The 18,359-nt window shown below is 37.7% G+C and overlaps 1 protein-coding gene across 1 annotated transcript in view; it reads left to right on the top strand.

Moving 5' to 3' along the window:
* Window positions 1–18,359, top strand: part of NEK11 (NIMA related kinase 11) — a 91,806-nt gene that overhangs the window by 29,387 nt on the left and 44,060 nt on the right. The window contains exons 4-9 of the mRNA XM_053466332.1: window positions 2,877–2,995; window positions 4,209–4,273; window positions 7,027–7,153; window positions 13,987–14,136; window positions 14,223–14,301; window positions 17,797–17,882. Of these exons, the coding sequence (XP_053322307.1) occupies window positions 2,877–2,995; window positions 4,209–4,273; window positions 7,027–7,153; window positions 13,987–14,136; window positions 14,223–14,301; window positions 17,797–17,882 (626 nt within the window). The remainder of the gene's footprint in view (window positions 1–2,876; window positions 2,996–4,208; window positions 4,274–7,026; window positions 7,154–13,986; window positions 14,137–14,222; window positions 14,302–17,796; window positions 17,883–18,359) is intronic.

Consider the following 18,359-nt stretch of genomic DNA (forward strand, 5'->3'; position numbering starts at 1 on the left):
AAATAGCTATGAGACTAGCTCAGCCGAGAATGGACACCAACTGAATAGCCTGCCCTATAGTCAGGAGAGCCTCAAATGTTGTCTCACCTGTGCCATTACAGAGGAAAATCCATCGAGAGATCAGTCTGATCTTGCCACAAGAGCACTCTAGAACTGAAATGTGAGGCAAATGTGCTCTTGGCTCTGAGGAGCATATAGCTCACCCCAGTGGACCACAAATCCGATTTAACCTCATTAAGTTGGTGTTCCCTCACAAACTTAATAGCATCCAGGTAAAAGCAGGTTATATGCCAGTTGTAAGGGATGGAGCTGTCCCAATAGTCCAATTCCATGAGGAGCAAGTAAAAGCGAGACGTGGAGTTCCCTGCAGAGCTATTTGCAGTGTGTCTCATGGTCCTATGCACACAGTTGCACATACAGAAGGTTTCCCCGGCACAAGGGATTTAACATAAGTAGCATTTTTCAGTGCCATGTTGACGATACATATGAGAATAAAATACACAGTGATACTGATCCAGTCTCATGTGCCCATCAGAAGAAACTTTGAATCAATCTTCAACAACAAATTCAAATCATAGTTACATGTCCTTCATTTTCCTTAATTTCTTGTTGCCACATTTGGCTCTCTTAATAAATTGTTTCAAGAAGTCTCTGTATATCAACTTACTGTTTTAATGCAGTTCATGCCAACTCTAGTTTTACACTAGGACTTACCAATGAATCGTGAATTAGTTTCTCCTCCTGATATGGAACAAGCGGGACAGCTCCATCCCTTACTTTGCTTTTTTTTAATCAATTAACTATGTAACTATATACCTAAGAGTCAACAGGTTCTGTAAATAACTGCAAAAAAAACAATTAGTCTTGACCAAGAATGCACATTTTTTCCTGTAATAACATCATAGTTTGGTACGGTTTTTTCTGGTTAATTATGAAATAACATCTGACCACTTTATATGAATTCATATTATATATTAAGTGACCATTTATGGTTTATGGTTTACATCCTTTTCTAAGCATTATGTATGGCAGGAAAAAAAACACAAAGTCCTGTCACTATACAGTATATGAATCCAGCTGACAATGGACGATGCTCAGTAAGTCACCATTAGGGAGAGTCTCAAATTAAGCATTGTCTGTTCTTGGGTGAGTGAATATTGTCTGCATATTTATGTTTGAATGAAGCATCTAGAAATGGACGCCCCTTTTCTCATGATAGTTTGTCAGCTGGATATCACATGTTAGCTATTAATAGTGTGTTCTCAAGTCTTTTTAGACATTCAATAATTAAATGAGATATATTCTGATACCTTTTGAAGAAATGTTTTAATATGTATAGAGTGCTGACTTGGATGATTAATAATACTACTTTGGGCTTGGTAAGCCGCAGAGGACCATAGAGTGTGACAAGGTCATTGCCCATGGTGACTACAAAGCAGTTTTGCCATGTTAATAGTTGATCATAAGGCTGCTGTCACAATAAACAGCCAATGTTCCAAAAAAGGGGAAAAAATGTTTTGGGAAACCTGAAATTCCTTATTTTTATACCTCAGAAAAAGAAAAAGATTTTCACAATCTTGAGTTGACTACTCCATATTCTACACTGATTTTGTGAAATCTGAGCATCCCAAATTGTGTTTTTTTTTTTACTGCTATAGGACAAAATTGGTTTCCATTTCACCATTATTAGAACCATTTGGTTGCTGCCATTAGCAAGTCACTACAGTAGCATTCTTGTTATTGACTATTAAATAGTTAATATTTCCAAGGGTCAGTCCATTTATAAAGCTCTCAGGTATGGTTATTAAAGTTCACTAGTTATGACAGTAAGAAAATATGAAATACGGGCATGTGCTTATGCTACTAAATCTATAATAATAAAGGTCAAGGGCAAAGAAGAAATAATCCTAAAATTGGCAGGTAATAGGAAGAGGTTATAATAACTTCTCTAGAACAAAGAGTGAAAAAAAAGTCAACAGCAGGCAACTCATCAGTTATGCGCTACTTTTGTAATTATATTTTTGCCATACTATTAAATAAATCACACAGAATAATCATATACAATTTACAGTGAAAACACAAGAAGCTATCTCCTTGAACTTCAATGATTAGTCCATTCCTCAGAGACAATGGCACAGTCAAACAGATAAAACAATTATTATGTATTATGTATCTTATGTATATGCATACCATTAGAGGGATGGATAACTTTGCCATTCCATACTAGTACAGATGTTAAAGCATGGGGGCATATGTCCCAACACACCTTTTCTTTTTTGTTTGCTCCCCTACCGTCGGCCTCTTTACACTCTCTGTGTACTGAGCCCTACAAAGGCAATAGGTGGCGGTGCTTGACCATGGCGATAAAGAAGCCCAGGGTAGCAATGATTTGCGTTCTGAAGGCCTTGACCTAGATTATGTGTGATTTTTGTTGTATTTTAAGTAAAATGCCATTTTACCTTAAACGGGGAACTCAGTAAGTGCAGCTTGATGACATCACACCAGCTGGTGGTGCTGCCATTTTGGAATTTTTAAACTATCGCGAACAGATTGAAAATGACTGTCAATGTCTCCCTACTTTCTCCGCCAACCGCCTCTTTGTCACCGCCTCCATTTCTGCAGCTATCCCCTGTGCTGTTCAGGCCTCTCGGAGCGCTTCTGCAAAAGGGCAGAGTCTCTGTGCACACCTTGTCCCCCATCGGAGAAATGGGCAGAGGCTGTCCCTATGGGGGCGTGTCATGGCTCCACCCTTTTCCAGAAGTACTCCAAGAGGCCAGAATATTGCAGACGGATCTGCATTATATTACTCATGTTTATAATTACATTACTTACGAACCTTTCCGCATTTTCTAATTTATAAACATATTTTTTTTTAGGGCAAAGATCTTGATTGCAAAATCCAAGAATGCAAGAAAAACGGTGAAAATATTGGTGAAAGCCAAGTAGTTGAATGGTTCATCCAGCTGTTACTTGGTGTCAATTATATGCATGAAAGGTATGTTTGCTAATTTGTTGCCAATAATTGGTAAACACTAGAAATGGAAATGCACTGGAGCAAGGTTGTACTGGTATACTGGAAACTTTAACAGTAAACTGGTTTAGAATCCTTTTCTACATGGCTGACTGGCTGCCTGCCACAGAGATTTGTGGCTGGCCACTTGGTCATATAGTGTAATGTTTCCTAGAGAAAGGAGGCACAGGCAGGACGAGATGTAATGTTTGTGTGTGATTATTTAACCTCTTTAATGCTCCAGTTCAAAACATCAATCATAAACTAGTTTATTTATAAAAATTGCAACACATACTAGATTGTATGACCTAAATTTACTAACCTTACGTCTTCCTATTATCTCTTCTCCTACAAGACTCCACTCCTGCTGCCCTATACCTCTGCCATTCACATGTATATGACCAAATTAATGCTCTCAGCCTTTAAGATATCCCTCTCTGGAACCCCTTTTAGTTATAACTAATCCTTTAATTACTTACCACGGGTTGACTTGACGCCAACCCCCAATCTTCACCTACCTTTAGATTGGTTTTTTTTCAAGTTTTAAACTAGGGCCCTGTTTATGTTATATAATTGGGTTGTCTCTGTTAGATTACCATTGTCATATCATATGTATTTGTTGATGAAATCATGTTTTGACAATATTGCATCAGACTTTCATCAGTTAAAGGTGGGTTGACAAGTCACATAAACCTTATGTGATCAGAATGCATGTTGCATAAAAGAAGACAACAAAAGAAGAAACATTCCCAGCAATCATTCCTAAAGATGCAAAATTTTCATTTAACATATTTCAAGTTTTTGAGCATTCAGCAGTAGCAGTGGTTTCCCTAGTATTGGCTTTAGTTATAAAGTTCAGCAGAGTAGGTAGAACAGCAACCTATTCCAAATGGGTTATTTCCACTTAAATCAACAGTATTTGTTTGTTTTAATTCGGGATTTTCAGTTTAAGGGATTACCATAATTTATCCCGTTTTATTCTACACGTTGGCTGTCAGTTTAATTACAAGCTTGTATTTCCTATTCATCTTGCTTCCTTGTATTTTATATGATTATCTGTTTGGCCTAATTATTAGGTCGACAGATTGGCTGGCACTGGATCATGTGTACTATACCCAAAGACAAAAAAAAAAACATTTAATAGGACAGACTTGAGTTTTGCATTTTAATATAACCCTCTTCCATTTTTGCCTCGTAGGAGAATACTTCACAGAGATTTGAAAGCAAAGAATATTTTTTTAAAGAATAATCTGCTTAAAATTGGTAAGGATTTTTAAAATATAATCAGATAATAGTAAAAAAATCTCACAATTCAGTTATACATAAAAAATACAAAGTTTTTCACCTATGATAATCATTTTTAATACAAATACAACATGACTTTTTTTTCCTGAAAATGTAGTTGTAGATTAAGCATTTATATTATACATTAGCACTGTTATTAGAAGAGTATTAAATATTGACTATGACATTTTTTTTTTATTTTTTTTTTTTATTTTATTTAAATATTTTATACTTTATGTTCTCAGATTTAGAATACATCGGTAGGGTATTACAATGTCAAAAAAAGGACTATGACATTTTAAGCAGGTGTTTTTAACAAAAAAGTGCAACATTTTAGATCATAGATTATAGAATTATACTTTTGCACCACAGTACATTTTCTAAACAGTGCCGTATAAGACTAATATTTGCGTGGAATTATTTTCCCTTAGCATTCCCAAAAATCCATTTTTTAAGGCTTATTGGGAGGACAAATTTCTCTGTCCCCAGATGTCCCTCCTATAGAAGCCCAGAATGTTTGCTGGGTATGGGTGTATTACAGTGATCTACAGACCTAAGTCAGAAACACAATCAATGTTAGTTTCAGAATTAACTGGCCAAGTCTTCATGTTCATCTTCGTGAAAAAAAAAATCTTTGTATTCTACAAATATTCACCTGTTCCCGTGTTCGTTTTGGGTAAATATTTGTATACTTTCTAGCAGGGGTTAATACGGGGTTAAAACTGTAACAGTTAGCAGCAGCTTTGGCGCCATGATTTTAAAGGCCTGTAAGAGCGACTCTATTGGTTGCCGACAGGGGGCTCCTCTAGAATCAACCAATAAAAGGCTGTTGCTCTGAGCAACTTGGCCTGGGAGGAACAGGGATCTTAGTCCCCCTGGCAAAGGGCAGGGCAAGGTAAACCTTGGAGCAACTTGGCCTGGGGAGACCAATGGCTTTAGCGCTAAGATTTTAAAGGTTCGGAAGAGCGACTCTATTGGTCGCAGACAGGGGGCTTCTCTAGAATCAACCAATAAAAGGCTGTTAACCCTTGCTATACTATGAAGACTTAAGGTAGGCTAGAGGCAGTGATTTGTATGGGGGGAGGGACCAGGGAGATTAGCTAGGAGATATTTACAAAGATGAACACGAAGAAACGAAGATTCTTCGTGTTGTGCATTTTTGGATTCGTGTTTATCTGCCACCATATTAGTTTATTTGGTATTGTAAAAGGCACTGGAATCCACACAAAATGAAATACCTAAAACCCTGACTGTTAATTGTTAAATGTTAAGGTGGTTTAAGACACATGGTTTACAGTACAACAGCTCGCCAACATAGTGATCATAGATTTTAGATTGCAATCAATAAAAAAATCTGCATTGAAATCAATATATAATAACTTCTAGTAAGTGTTTTAACTGGGTATATTTACACACCTACGTTCCAGAACCTAATAAGCTTTGTCTACAGTTCTCTAGAAAACTAAAATACCTTGATGCACTGTAGGAAACTGAACTAAGCACTTTGTAAATGCACAGACAGACAAAAAACATACAAGTAAAAATTGATGTAATTTATCTGGCGTAAAAAAGAAGCCACTATGCTATTTCTATGCTAGATTATATGGCATTGATTTATGAGCTTCATTGACTTATTTACATTCCTAGTTGCTTCAATATGGATTGCTTCTCATCCAAAAATATATTTTCATTTTAATATGGGACACATAAATACAAATTTTATATAGGAACAAAACAGGGGCTTGTAGGTGTTTGCCAAATCTAGAGAATGCTGGGGTAATAAAACCCAATGAATTAGAAAGAAATACATTAAGCCTACCTTATGATAGGAATTAAAACTGTAAAATGTCTGAGAGATTCCTCAAACAAAAACTGATAGATTAACCAGAGGTCTCATCACATGGACTTCCTATATCAAAGTAGAGAACGGCTATTTTGGCAATGGTTGACTTATTCATAAGGAGACAGCTACATTGCCCACTAGTCATAACTGTTCCTCATACCCTATCAAATGCAGTAGGTTTTCTTGTGGTCCGTTTTTAAATTGCATGGTGGAGTCTGCAGAATCCCACCCACAATCATTTGCCCCTTTCCCCACCCCCAGGTAAATGCCCTGCAGGAGATCCATTCTCACCTCCAGTCAGATCATACACTACATGCAGGGGTCTTTTTAGACTCGCATGGACATGTAAAGTCTTCCATTGATTTCAACAGGACCACTTTCCTGCCACGGACCGGATGCTTAAGCTTAAACTTATACTCCCATTGATTTACTTTGGTGAACTGTCCTGTCACTGATTGACAGCTTAAGCAGCCAATCCGTGACAAGACATTTTAGATCATAGAGGAAGCAGGGACACTGCAAATTCAGTGCCAAGTAAGTACATTATTATTATTTTAAAGTTTTGGAAGAATGCATATTAAAGTACTCAGATGCTTAGGGTTACTCATAGAGTACGTTAAAATGCATTAGATACGTCAGAGCACTGATTCTTTGTGAAAGACTATGTCAGGGTGAATATTTTTAAAGATTCTCCGGTTAGCCCATGTAGTAAATTGGTGGGTATGCAGTTTAAAATGATGTCTAAAATGTAATATTGTAATTTCACTGCATCCATTGTTTTCTTGAATAGTGAATTACAATGCACGCGACACAGAAACTGTAAACGTATTTTTATCATAGCCAGATTGGCATAGCATGTTTATTTATTATTTATTCCAAATGTTTCCAGGGGATTTTGGGGTTTCTCGTCTCCTGATGGGTTCTTGTGACCTGGCAACAACATTCACAGGGACCCCGTACTATATGAGTCCAGAAGCATTGAAACATCAGGGATATGACTCAAAATCAGACATTTGGTGAGTAGGCGTTGGTACGTATTTCGCAGACTAACTGCTGCATTATGTCTAAGCTTGTTGTGGGACAGACTTCCCTAGTGTCTATTTTACTACTGATGACCAAGTGCCATGTTATTCAAAGAGCATATGATACATCTGTGCTTGTCTGCTTTATATAATTAGCTTTACAGAACATAAATTATGTTATTTTTTAATGCAATTCGATAACATTAAGTATAAAGCATGGCCAGATAAATAGTTTGTGCTATTGGACACTCTCAGAGCCCAGAGCTGTGATGGTCTTATACAGGCATATCTACTGTGTAGTCATGTAAGGGGTCAGGGGCTAGGGGGCTGCACATACGTGCTTACATTTCATACATATGGTTCACCATGGCTTTAGTCCTTTCATTGAAGGAAAAGCAATGGGTGAAGGGGAGTGAGATATTTTAGTACTGTAAGCCTTTGCCTATTTACTGTGTTGCTTATTAAATTAAAATAGTAATCTATTGTATTATATTATGTGAATACATAATTATATTTATGAAAGATTACTCTAGTCTAAACTATATACTGGTATATTTTTAACATGCACTAGAGTCCCTTTTACATACACTCCAATGTATTTAAGTGCATGCAAAGTGATGCATGCAGGCACTCATTACCCTCCTTTGCCTGCTTTTACTGCCTGCACATCCAGGTGAGTGCCAATTGAAGTCAATTCGAGTTCACCTGTCATATTGACATATTAATGTTTTAGTTGTTCTTATTGCTTATAACTTGCGCACAACAAACAACATTTTTGTTTTTGTGGCATTCATTTTTGGCCAACAAATTTTGTTTGTTTTAGACTAATTACATTCAGGGGAGGTCAGGGAGGTCTTTGATACCTTCTGGACTTACCTTTCACTGACGGCAGCAACACCTCAAGGTTAAGGAAGAGACCCAGGCTGGATTTTGCACTGCAGGACCAGCAGCAACAGCAGCGTTGCACCAATGGATACACAGATCCAGCAGCATGCCATGGGACCCAATTTTTCCCAAAATTGGACCATTTTGATGAATTACAAGGCAGAGTAAAGTCCATTCCTGCTGCAAGAGTAGAGCTTCCCTTTTGTTCCTCAGTTTCATATGGACCAAAAATAGACCTGCTGCTATCATCTGACAGTACTTGCCCGTCTTTGCCCAGCAGTGCTTGCTGTAGTGATAGCACCGTTGGGTGGCACTGGTTGTGGATTTATTCCGTGCTTCACCATAGAATAGCTTACAAGCTATCTTTGCTCTGGATCCTACGAAGTCACCAGCATATGACCGCTCTGTGAGTCCTTGGTAGTAGCTAAAATCGTGCCTTACTTTGGCAGGTGGGGTGGACAAGATTTTAGCACTACTAAACAGAGGGTATTCGTTACTGCTGCTGCATGCGGCTCATAGTAGTTCAACTTCTGACTCTGAGCAAGAAGGCTTCAGCCTACTTGGGACTGTTATACCAGGGGTCACTTCGTTAGTTTTTCAAAGACGCCTGCCGCCAGCTCTGCCCAACTGACGAAAACTGGAATCCCTCCTTCTCACACACATTTCCAAATGTATGTACTTACCGGTAAAAATAAAAAAAAGTCTATAACCCTACTCAATTCAAGAAATAAAACACACTTAATTTTGCCACCAAATAATGAGTTAGTGTTATGTGTTGCCCACAAACTAGAAGTTTTGCCCAAGCTACTTTTTTAAATAAAAAAAACGCTCTAAAATAAATGAAAAAGATGCTGCATTCCCTGTATGCAAATAATAAACTAATATACAGCTTCTCCAATGCACCCCCTCCAGTAAATTTTCTGCACCACTCTATTGAATCGACTTGCAGTATGGTAGATGACCAACGATTGAGCATCAATCTCAGCCTCTACTAACTCACTGTCACTGACTCTCACACTCCAACTCTCATAAGTTTGTAACTGCTACTGTCAACTTAAAATCATGTGACAGCACATGCATATCTAATGCTTGTCCCTTCCCCTTGTAAGTGCTGATTGACCAGAGTAACACAATAAATAATGGAAAAACCCTGCAAGTTATTGGACCCATCAATCAATAAATGATTTTTTTGGTTACTTTTACCTATGTCATTTATATGTGTCTTCTGTGTCTTCTCACTTAACCGCATCAAAGAGTGCCAAAACAGCTTGTACTGACGCTAAAATATGGAAAACGAATTGACAATTCTTACTAAAACGTCATCAATTTTGCCATTAGGTTTTGTTTGTTTCGCTAGGGATACTCCATGTTATTTGAGATTTGTACAAATGCACAAAACTGGCAAATTTTGTTAAAAATAGGTTTCTACAAATCCATATACACAAATCTAGTGTCCATGGCAGAAAATGTAAGGGCAGTAGATGGAAAAACATTTAAAATGGGGTAACATTATATTAAAAAATGTTATGGGCTGCTACAGTACAAATTGTAGAATGCTTGAGAGAGGTCTACGCTGGTTGAGATCAAATAGTCTATGTATGTTAACATTTAAATCCCCTGACTTCTAAAGAACATTTGTTTTTGTTTGCTTTTTCCGTGAACTAGTTTTATATTTGTAGCCCAAGTTCAGCATCGGTTCAGTCATATTATGCTAGGTTTGTGATGTCCCAGCTGCAGATGCAATTAATCATCATCCATCAACCTTTACTGTGTGAAGCCTTTGGGTGATCTAGCAGATGGTGTGTCTGCAGTTCAGGTATAAAGTCCTAACGCCCCCCTGCACCTGATGCTAACTACTCACCATTTGTTTCAGAATTGATTTAAATATTATTAAAATTAGTTTGTCTTTTAAAATACTAGACCAATATTGCAAATTACTAAATAAATCTACAACTGAATGATTATTTTCTATTGTAACTGTTATAAAGAAAAAAAATTGTATTTTATGAATCTTACTGTAATTATTGAATAACATTTACTGTATGAATATATATATATATACCGTATTGCCCCGAATATAGGCCGCACTTTTTTAAAGACTTAAAGTGGGGGTGCGGCCTATATTCGGGGTCTAGCGCACGATGCCCGGGACATGAAGTTCCGGGCGCCGGGCAGGCAGCAGGGTTAAGATACAGATCCCCCGCAGCGGGACCCGTATCCTACTCTCTGATACGCTCAGACAGCCTCCCCTGCCGGCACTTTCCACGGCACAGCACGGGAGATTGTCCAAGCGCAACGCGCAGAAGTTTCAAATGGGCCAAAAATTATTCAATTACCGTATTTGCTCAATTATAAGACGACACCCCAAAGTTTGAATATTAATTTAGGAAAAAAAGAAAAAGCCTACCCTATAGGAAATGTGTTTTACTAGTAAATATTAATTCACATATTAACTCTTTCTCATATTTAATAAAAACTATGATTGTGAAAATTTATTTTTTTGTTTTTATTTCCATTTGTTTGCCAACCAGTTATGCACATCTGCCCCCCTATATGCCACTCTGCCCTATGGCTTGCTACTCTGCCCCCGAGATATGCCTTATACCTACCCATATGCCACTCTGCCCACCAGAAATGCCTTTTAACCTCCTATATGCCACTTTACCCCCCAAAAAATGCCTTTTAACCCCCTATATGCCACTCTGCCTACAGGAATGCCTTATATCCCCCCATATGCCACTCTGCCCCCCCCCTGACTTACCAATGCTTCCCCAGACTCGTTCCTCATACTTCAGACTCCTTGGTGTCTAGTGGTGGCAGCCAGTGGACGTCTGCACTATGTGCGTAGACAACCTCTGCTGCCCGTTAGTTCCGCCGGCGCTCTTATTTGCTTGATCATAAGACGGAGCTGGATCTTATAGTCACACCTCCATTTGAGGTCTGATTATAAGACAGCCTTGTCTTATAATCGAGCAAATACGGTATGTTCCCTCCCCATTCAGTTTGAACGAAAATCAAGGGGCATTTTAAATTCATTGGCCGGTGCCCGGATTCATTCACACTTTCACTCCCTCACAGTCATTCTTGTTCAATCTCTCTCATGCTCTCTAAATGTTTCCCTACCACTTCTGCTTCTGCCAAATTTGTCTTTCATCTTCTCTCCTTTATCTTCTATCTTCACATTTCTGTGGACATAACCTGGCACAAACTTCCACCAAAATGGCAGTGCTTCTGGTGATATCCTCTCCCCTGATCCTCTAATCGGGAGAGAGAATGTAACAGAAAGTGTTGTGCTTTTGCTTTCAATCTGCTTTCGCTGACATTCTCTGCCGTGGGTCTCCAATCGGGGAGAGGACGTCAGCAAAAGCGCTGCGATTTGGCGGGTGACAACGCATTCAGCAACATTCTCTCCTCTGATTATAGGATCGGAAGTCCTCCCTCCCCGTTGTGCTTAAACGTAATGCACAGGTCTAGCGTTAACATTACAGTTTTTATAGATGGGATAAATCTGTAATGTTTATGGAGATTTTTGTAATGGCAGAAATAAGCTAAAACTAGTTTGAGAGGTTCCTGATTGTAAATCTGTAAGTGTAATACACTTGGTGATGGACAGGGAACAGAATTAGAATATTTTTATATCTAATGTTTGATCAAGAGCTGCTGCTATAAAAACTCAATTAGGAGGAACATTTAGTAAAAATATAACTTTCCATCTGGTCGCATATTTTGGCTTCCATTTGGCAATATACTCAATTTCTGCGAATTTACACTGAATGATGCCAGTATTGTTGTTATTGTTTATTGGTTGGCATTCTGCAGTCATTGGTGAATTTATGCTTATTAAAGATTATCAGCTCTCAAGCACGTGTTAGCTAATGGGCTACAGATTAATAGTTGTGAGTGCCCAATGCATCTGTTTTATTAAACCGCAATTGCAAATCTGAATTCCACATAATTATAAAGAAGCGCTAGCATCTGCATACATAATTATAGCCTGTTGCAAAAACTAATATATGGAAATTAGGCTGTTTCTTTAAAGAAAAGTTTATATTTGGGCATTCGCAAGTTGTTTAGGTCCGCAACCTCCTCCCAATCATCTTTTATGTTTCTAAATGTCAGTTTCAATTAGAAAACATTTCTCTAATGAAGCAACCTGATTAGATGTTCAGCAAGGACTAATGAATACATAACTCTAATTTAGAAGTTTGCTTTAAATAACCTAGTATTTCGTAAAAGCAGATTGTAATAACATATGCATGGTTAATTCCAGGATATGTGAAATTAGGTTGCAGGGTACAGCTGTCTTTGTTGAGGTCTAAGTTATAGCATAGCTAAAGAAACTGATTTTACTATGTTTTTTTCTTAAAGAAAAGTTTAATTTAGGTGAATAGACTTTGTTCATTTGTGTTTTTTTTTTTAATTTATTCGGGTTATGTGTGATGCATCACTGCCAAGTGCTAAATGGGACATCTGATGTAGATGCAGGCGCCGGGACATGGGTCATTTAATGTGGCCCCGCGCGTTAGTGTAAGTGTGCGGGGTCACATGACATCAGATAACCTGTTTCACCCAAGCAAGCCGCTAATCAGGTGGTCTGTTGACTTCAAAAGAGGAGTTTGATGGTCCCCACTGTTAATCTCGTAGGAGGGGTGACTTTTTTGTTACCCCGCTGACAGCACTACTTTATGCTGAAGGAGAAAAATATTTTTTCCATGCGGCTTCCCCTTTAAGTTCCTACAGCTTTGACGTGTATTGTACCCCCCAACATTTCCACTTTTTTCTTGTGTTTTTTTATTCTTCTGTTAAACATGAACCGAAGAAGTCCTGTTTTATTAAGTAGGATAAGTTCTACAAAAACAGATTTATTTCCTAATTGACAATTATTTCATTTTAATTGCATTTTTTTATTGTTCATTTGAATTTGTGGTATGTAGATGCCTTTTTCATTACTTTTTCATAAAGTTTTTTTCTTTCATTACCTTAGGGTAAATGTTTAAAAAATATATTTTTATTCATTGATGAGCCAATTATATTTTCTTTTTACCGTGACTTTGTACTCCGAGCAAAATAGCACGCAATAAAAATTATTAAGTTAGCAAACTGAAGCAGATATATTACAACGCAGCAGTGGGTCTTACAAATGATTAATCTTCTTTGCTAATAGCCTATAAACATTTTAAAGAGAGGACAGTGTTATTGTGTAATTTTAGTTAATACTACAGTTACTGACCCTATGTTATATTGCTCTAATTCAGGCCTGGCCAACATGTAGCTGCCATCTCAGCTAATTAAAACCTGATGCCCATTAACTCTATGTGGGGTATGCCAGTCCTTGAGTGCTGCCTAGCAGTATGTAGAATTCACACTTCTATCAGGCAGTATTTGTCAGACGGACAATTGCAAAATTCATAACTTAATGTTTTAAATGGCCAAGGTGTCAACTCAAGCAACATGCAAGCCCTCTGGTTTTATTAAACTGCAATCAGCATAATCTTCAGTCAGACCTCATCATGGGACTTGTAGTTCCATTAAAGCTGTAGAAAACATGGAAAGTGAGAGGAGAAACGCCATATTATTATTAAACCTTCCCCATTCTAATGTATTTTTTGGATACATGGGAAATGGCGGCTGGCTGTCTGGCTCCCATGGTCCTGCAAGCTGCAACAGAGCTGCTCTTCCAGCAAAGCTACCTTTGTAATTCTTCTTGCATCAGTCTTCTTCTATATGTATAGCCCTTAGTAGGCCACAAAATCACACAAACTCCTGGTCCTGTCAGCTAACAATGCCTGCAACACAAGCTCTGCCCCTCCTCGAGTACTTGAAATCTTGTGGGATTACATTGAGGATATTATAGAATGTTTGCCTGTAACAAATTATTATATGCCTATGCAATAGTCATGAACTAATTACAGTTAGGTGAATATAACTTTTTTTCTTCCTAGGTCGTTGGGTTGTATTCTTCATGAAATGTGCTGCTTGGAACATGCATTCACTGGCTACAGTTTTGTGTCTGTAGTAATTAAAATTGTAGAAGGGGAAACACCATCCCTACCAAACCATTATTCAAGTGACCTTAATTTGCTGATGAACAGGTACAGAATGGTTTTCTGATTTCATATTAGTTACTTTGGATGAGAGAGTAGTTCTCTGCAATGATACATTATTTTGCGTCTTCCAGGATGCTGAATAAAGACCCTGCGCTTCGCCCAGGAGCAGGTGACATCCTACAGACTATATATATACAAGAACAACTGCAGGTAGAGTGATAATACTGAATTTTCTTAATGATTTAGAGTTGAAGCAGCACAAATTATAGAATGGATGATACAGAAGGTCTGTTTGGGATAGAAGGTCCTAGAGATTCTACTTTCTGTACATGCTGAAACCAAACAATAGCACTTTAAGTACAATGTACATTCACATAGGCAGAAAGGTATTCATTTCTTTGCTGGTTTAATATTTAGTTGGGTATTACCACAGCTACAATTAATAACTATCTAAGAATCACCGACTTATGTAGTCACTGTTGGAATCTGTTTGCAGCACAGGGAATCCTCATAGAATAACTGTCAATAACCATAATCTTAAAGCATAATCATATTAGGAGGCACATTTTGGAGCCTGTATGTCTTTTTTAGTAGTCAAGAAGAAGGAAATACATGGAGATCAATATAAAATGGTACATCGTCCGGTTTACCTGGGTTGTGTCTAGTCCTGTCGTCAGTGTGGGATGTAGAGGTATTTTTTGGACCCACGTACATGAATGATAACAGTTAAGGTGTTTTTCCTCTTCATTGATAACACACTTTTAATATATTGCTTTAAAGGGACAGCAACGCCTTAATATGCACTTAAATGCATATGATAACTATGTGGCCCCTTTACATTTTTGTTGTTCCCCTTGCAAGTACCGCTATATGCATTTGCCCCTTTGCCTGTGCCCATCTATTTTTCATGCAGATATATGTTCGCTGCACACTTCACCATGTACATGATATTGTATGCTTATCACTTTCACTAGACTTGTGCATTTGTCTTCGGGCGAACATGAAAACGAACACGAAGAGTGCGTTTCCGTGTTCGTTCCGAAGACACGAAGAAGAGAAGAGAGCGGCGGTAAAACGTAGGCGAAGACGAAGACACACACCACGAAGAATGTTCGTGATCGTCTTCGTCTACTAATTTCCCTTCCCCATCTAGCCTACCTTATCTTCACGGCATCGCAGGAGTTGACGGAAGCGGAAATCCGCAGGGTTGCCGTCAGGGGTTACAGGGCAGTGCAAGTGAGCCTATTGGTCGCCTGCAGGTATTTACTGTTGTTGAATGCCATTGTGTGGTTGATCATTTTGGTGATGCTCTACTAAATCTGACTGAGCAAATCCTCTCTCTAATTGCACCAGGTACATTGAGGACCAATCCTTCGCTCAAGCATTGGATACTCAGTGTGAGCTTCATAAAGGGGACAGTCTGTTAGAAAAGAGATGTGTGTGGTTCAGATGGTGTTTCTTTATGTGGTTACCTTTATCCCTTGTTTTCACACAATTCTACACTATATACATGACACTAGGAATGACAGCAGCTAAGTAGTATTTATATTTTTTTATTGTGTATTGTGTACCTTAGCAGTCTGCTAGAGATTTCAGTAAACTAGATTATACAAAGATGGAGCAAAAGATTGCGTGAAGACCTCATGGCTTCTTTTCTCAGATGTATATTTTATTTGCTGTCACTGACTGCAGTATTCTGCAATGGGTTGTATTTTTCAATGTATATAAAATAATAGTCCTTGCATGATGTTTTATTTGATGTGCAGGATCAAATATTATGTGCAGATACATAAAAAAACATATATCTTTCACTGTAAGTATATGTATCCAAAGAGATGGATAAATAGAAAGATTGATAGATAAATATATAGCTTCTCCTGAACAGTTTGAGCATGGAGTCAGCCTAATTGATTCTAGAGATAGAATTTTATTGGTTTGGTCCATATGTGAGAGCATGGCTTTGTAAGTTGTCGTTATTTGTTAAATAATTGTTCAAGCAAATAGTATGAAGAGCATGTAAACATGAGCAAATTTCAAACACTGATACAAATCTGATTAAAGAAGGCATATTTACTGAGCAGTAGAAGCCAGTTTTATGTTTTGGTTTAATTAACTTTTTAATTAAGTTGAATAAATATAACATTATGTTTGTTCTATATAATTGCAAACTTAACAATGATGAGGATTTTGGTTGATGACTGTACGAAAATATACTTGTGGTTTTGAGTTGTTTGTTTTTCATATTTATCTTTGTTAGTGTTCACAATTGCTGTATAAAGGTTATTGTCCCCTTGGTAGTTTTATTTCTTTTTTTTTTATTTTTTTTACAGTACATTCTCTTCCTAAAGCCACACATATTTTTTTCTGGTTAATGATCACAGTTTTTTTATTCTCTCACCTGATCATCTATGCGGAAACAAAATCTACAGTTGAGCTGTGTGGGGAGGGGTAGGAGGGAGAGAGTAAAGGAGGAAGGGGGGCAGGGGCTTTGCTACATCTTCAAAATGTCCGGGGCTAGAAGTTGGTTGTATATTTTACAGAGGTTGCTAGAAATGAAGAAAACAGAATTTAGCTAATGTATGTTTTGCATATAGTTTTATGTTTGTGTATGTATATATGTGCACGGTTCCTCACTGACTATTCCCAAAGCGGACTCCACTGCTATCAAATCTGCTGTGGGCTCTAGCCTCAGATCTTTTGGAGACCTAGCAACGCCCCTTCATCTATGACCCTTCATCTATGACCCTTTGAGTAGCAAGGAAGTGTGTACCATTAATGCCTATACAGGGCCATATATTAAAGGAACACTCCAGTGTCCCAGGTAGCTTTACCAAATAAGAATGCATATCAGAGTACTTTGTGAGTACTTTATGCATTTCTTAAAATATTAAATAAAATACTTATGGAGAAGTTATAGCTCCAAAGCTGAAGTGGAATGTCTCCTCTGTGGTTTGTCACACTAATTAGAACTGACTGGCAACTGGTATACCAAGTATCAGTAGATGTGTTCATGGCAAACGGCAAATAGCTGGTTGGCAAGGCAAGGGGTAAATGTATATGGAGTGGAGAAAACATGGAAATTTAAAGGGACCAAAGAGCATATGATCGCTGAAGTGGCCCTTTAACTACTAGGCCTTTTTAAGTGTTTTTATTTACCTCTAAGATTGTCAGTGGGAAGATTTCATACCATCGACATTATAAATATTAAACTCTGATTTACAGCCAGATAGTTGAAACGATTCACGTGTTTGTGTCCTACAAGAGTTGTTGGTATGCAATGTGCATTATGGAGGGCCATCTCTGCCGGAGTTGTCCCTGTGTGTGTCCATGGAAACCTGGCAGTACAGTGTCCATGCCCTCAGCACGGGCAGCTTGGATTGGGCTTTCCATCCTTCATTTTGGGTTGCCATATCAGAAAAGTACCAGCTAAACTATTGTTTCAATAAACTTATTACATGCCATGAGACATTTTTCTATTGCTGGGCTGTAAATAAAGTACCAGATTGGTGGATACCCTACTTACACTTGATTTCATGCAAATGTTGGAAGTGGATGGAAGTGGCATTTTAAAGTTCTGGTAAGATAATGTGTTTGCAGTGTTAAAATATTTACTGTATGGCGTATTTATTATTTGTGGACAGTTGTAGATAGCACAGAAAGGGACGCTTAAGATCTATGTAATAATATATTTTGGTTTGCTCTTAGGAAGTTAAATGGAAGCTGTATGGAGCATCTCAAAACGACAAGACACTAATCTGCCAGAGAGATGCTGACCAAATAATGAAAGCTGTGTAAGTAAACCGAGAATATACTAATTACTTGTTAATTGCTAAGCCATTAAGCCTTTTTTAATTTTTCATGCCACAATGAAGTATAGGTCAACTGTAGTTAAAACCTTCTAAACTGGTTTTGTTTTAAACGTTGAGTAAATCTACCAGGAAGGAAGCCAAATGAAGTCTTTTGATGTTGAAAGTTACTATTTAAAATATATATATAGTAACACTGCAGGCTGCTACGGTAATGCCATACTAATTATAGTATGATTATCTAAACCAAAGCTTAAGTGAGTTTCTTGTGTTTAGTATAACATTAGCTTCAATTATGTTAATAGTTTGCTATTTCGCAAAGATAGACATAAACTGATTTGGTTATTTAGGACTATTACACATATTACTCATATCCTCACTTTTGTGCCATTAGTAATATGGGCTAGAAGATAAAATAAGGGTTTATTTAGTAAGGCGGGCACTGGTTTTGTTTGAACTCAC

Source organism: Spea bombifrons, chromosome 5 (assembly GCF_027358695.1).
Source record: "Spea bombifrons isolate aSpeBom1 chromosome 5, aSpeBom1.2.pri, whole genome shotgun sequence".
NCBI lineage: Eukaryota > Metazoa > Chordata > Amphibia > Anura > Pelobatidae > Spea > Spea bombifrons.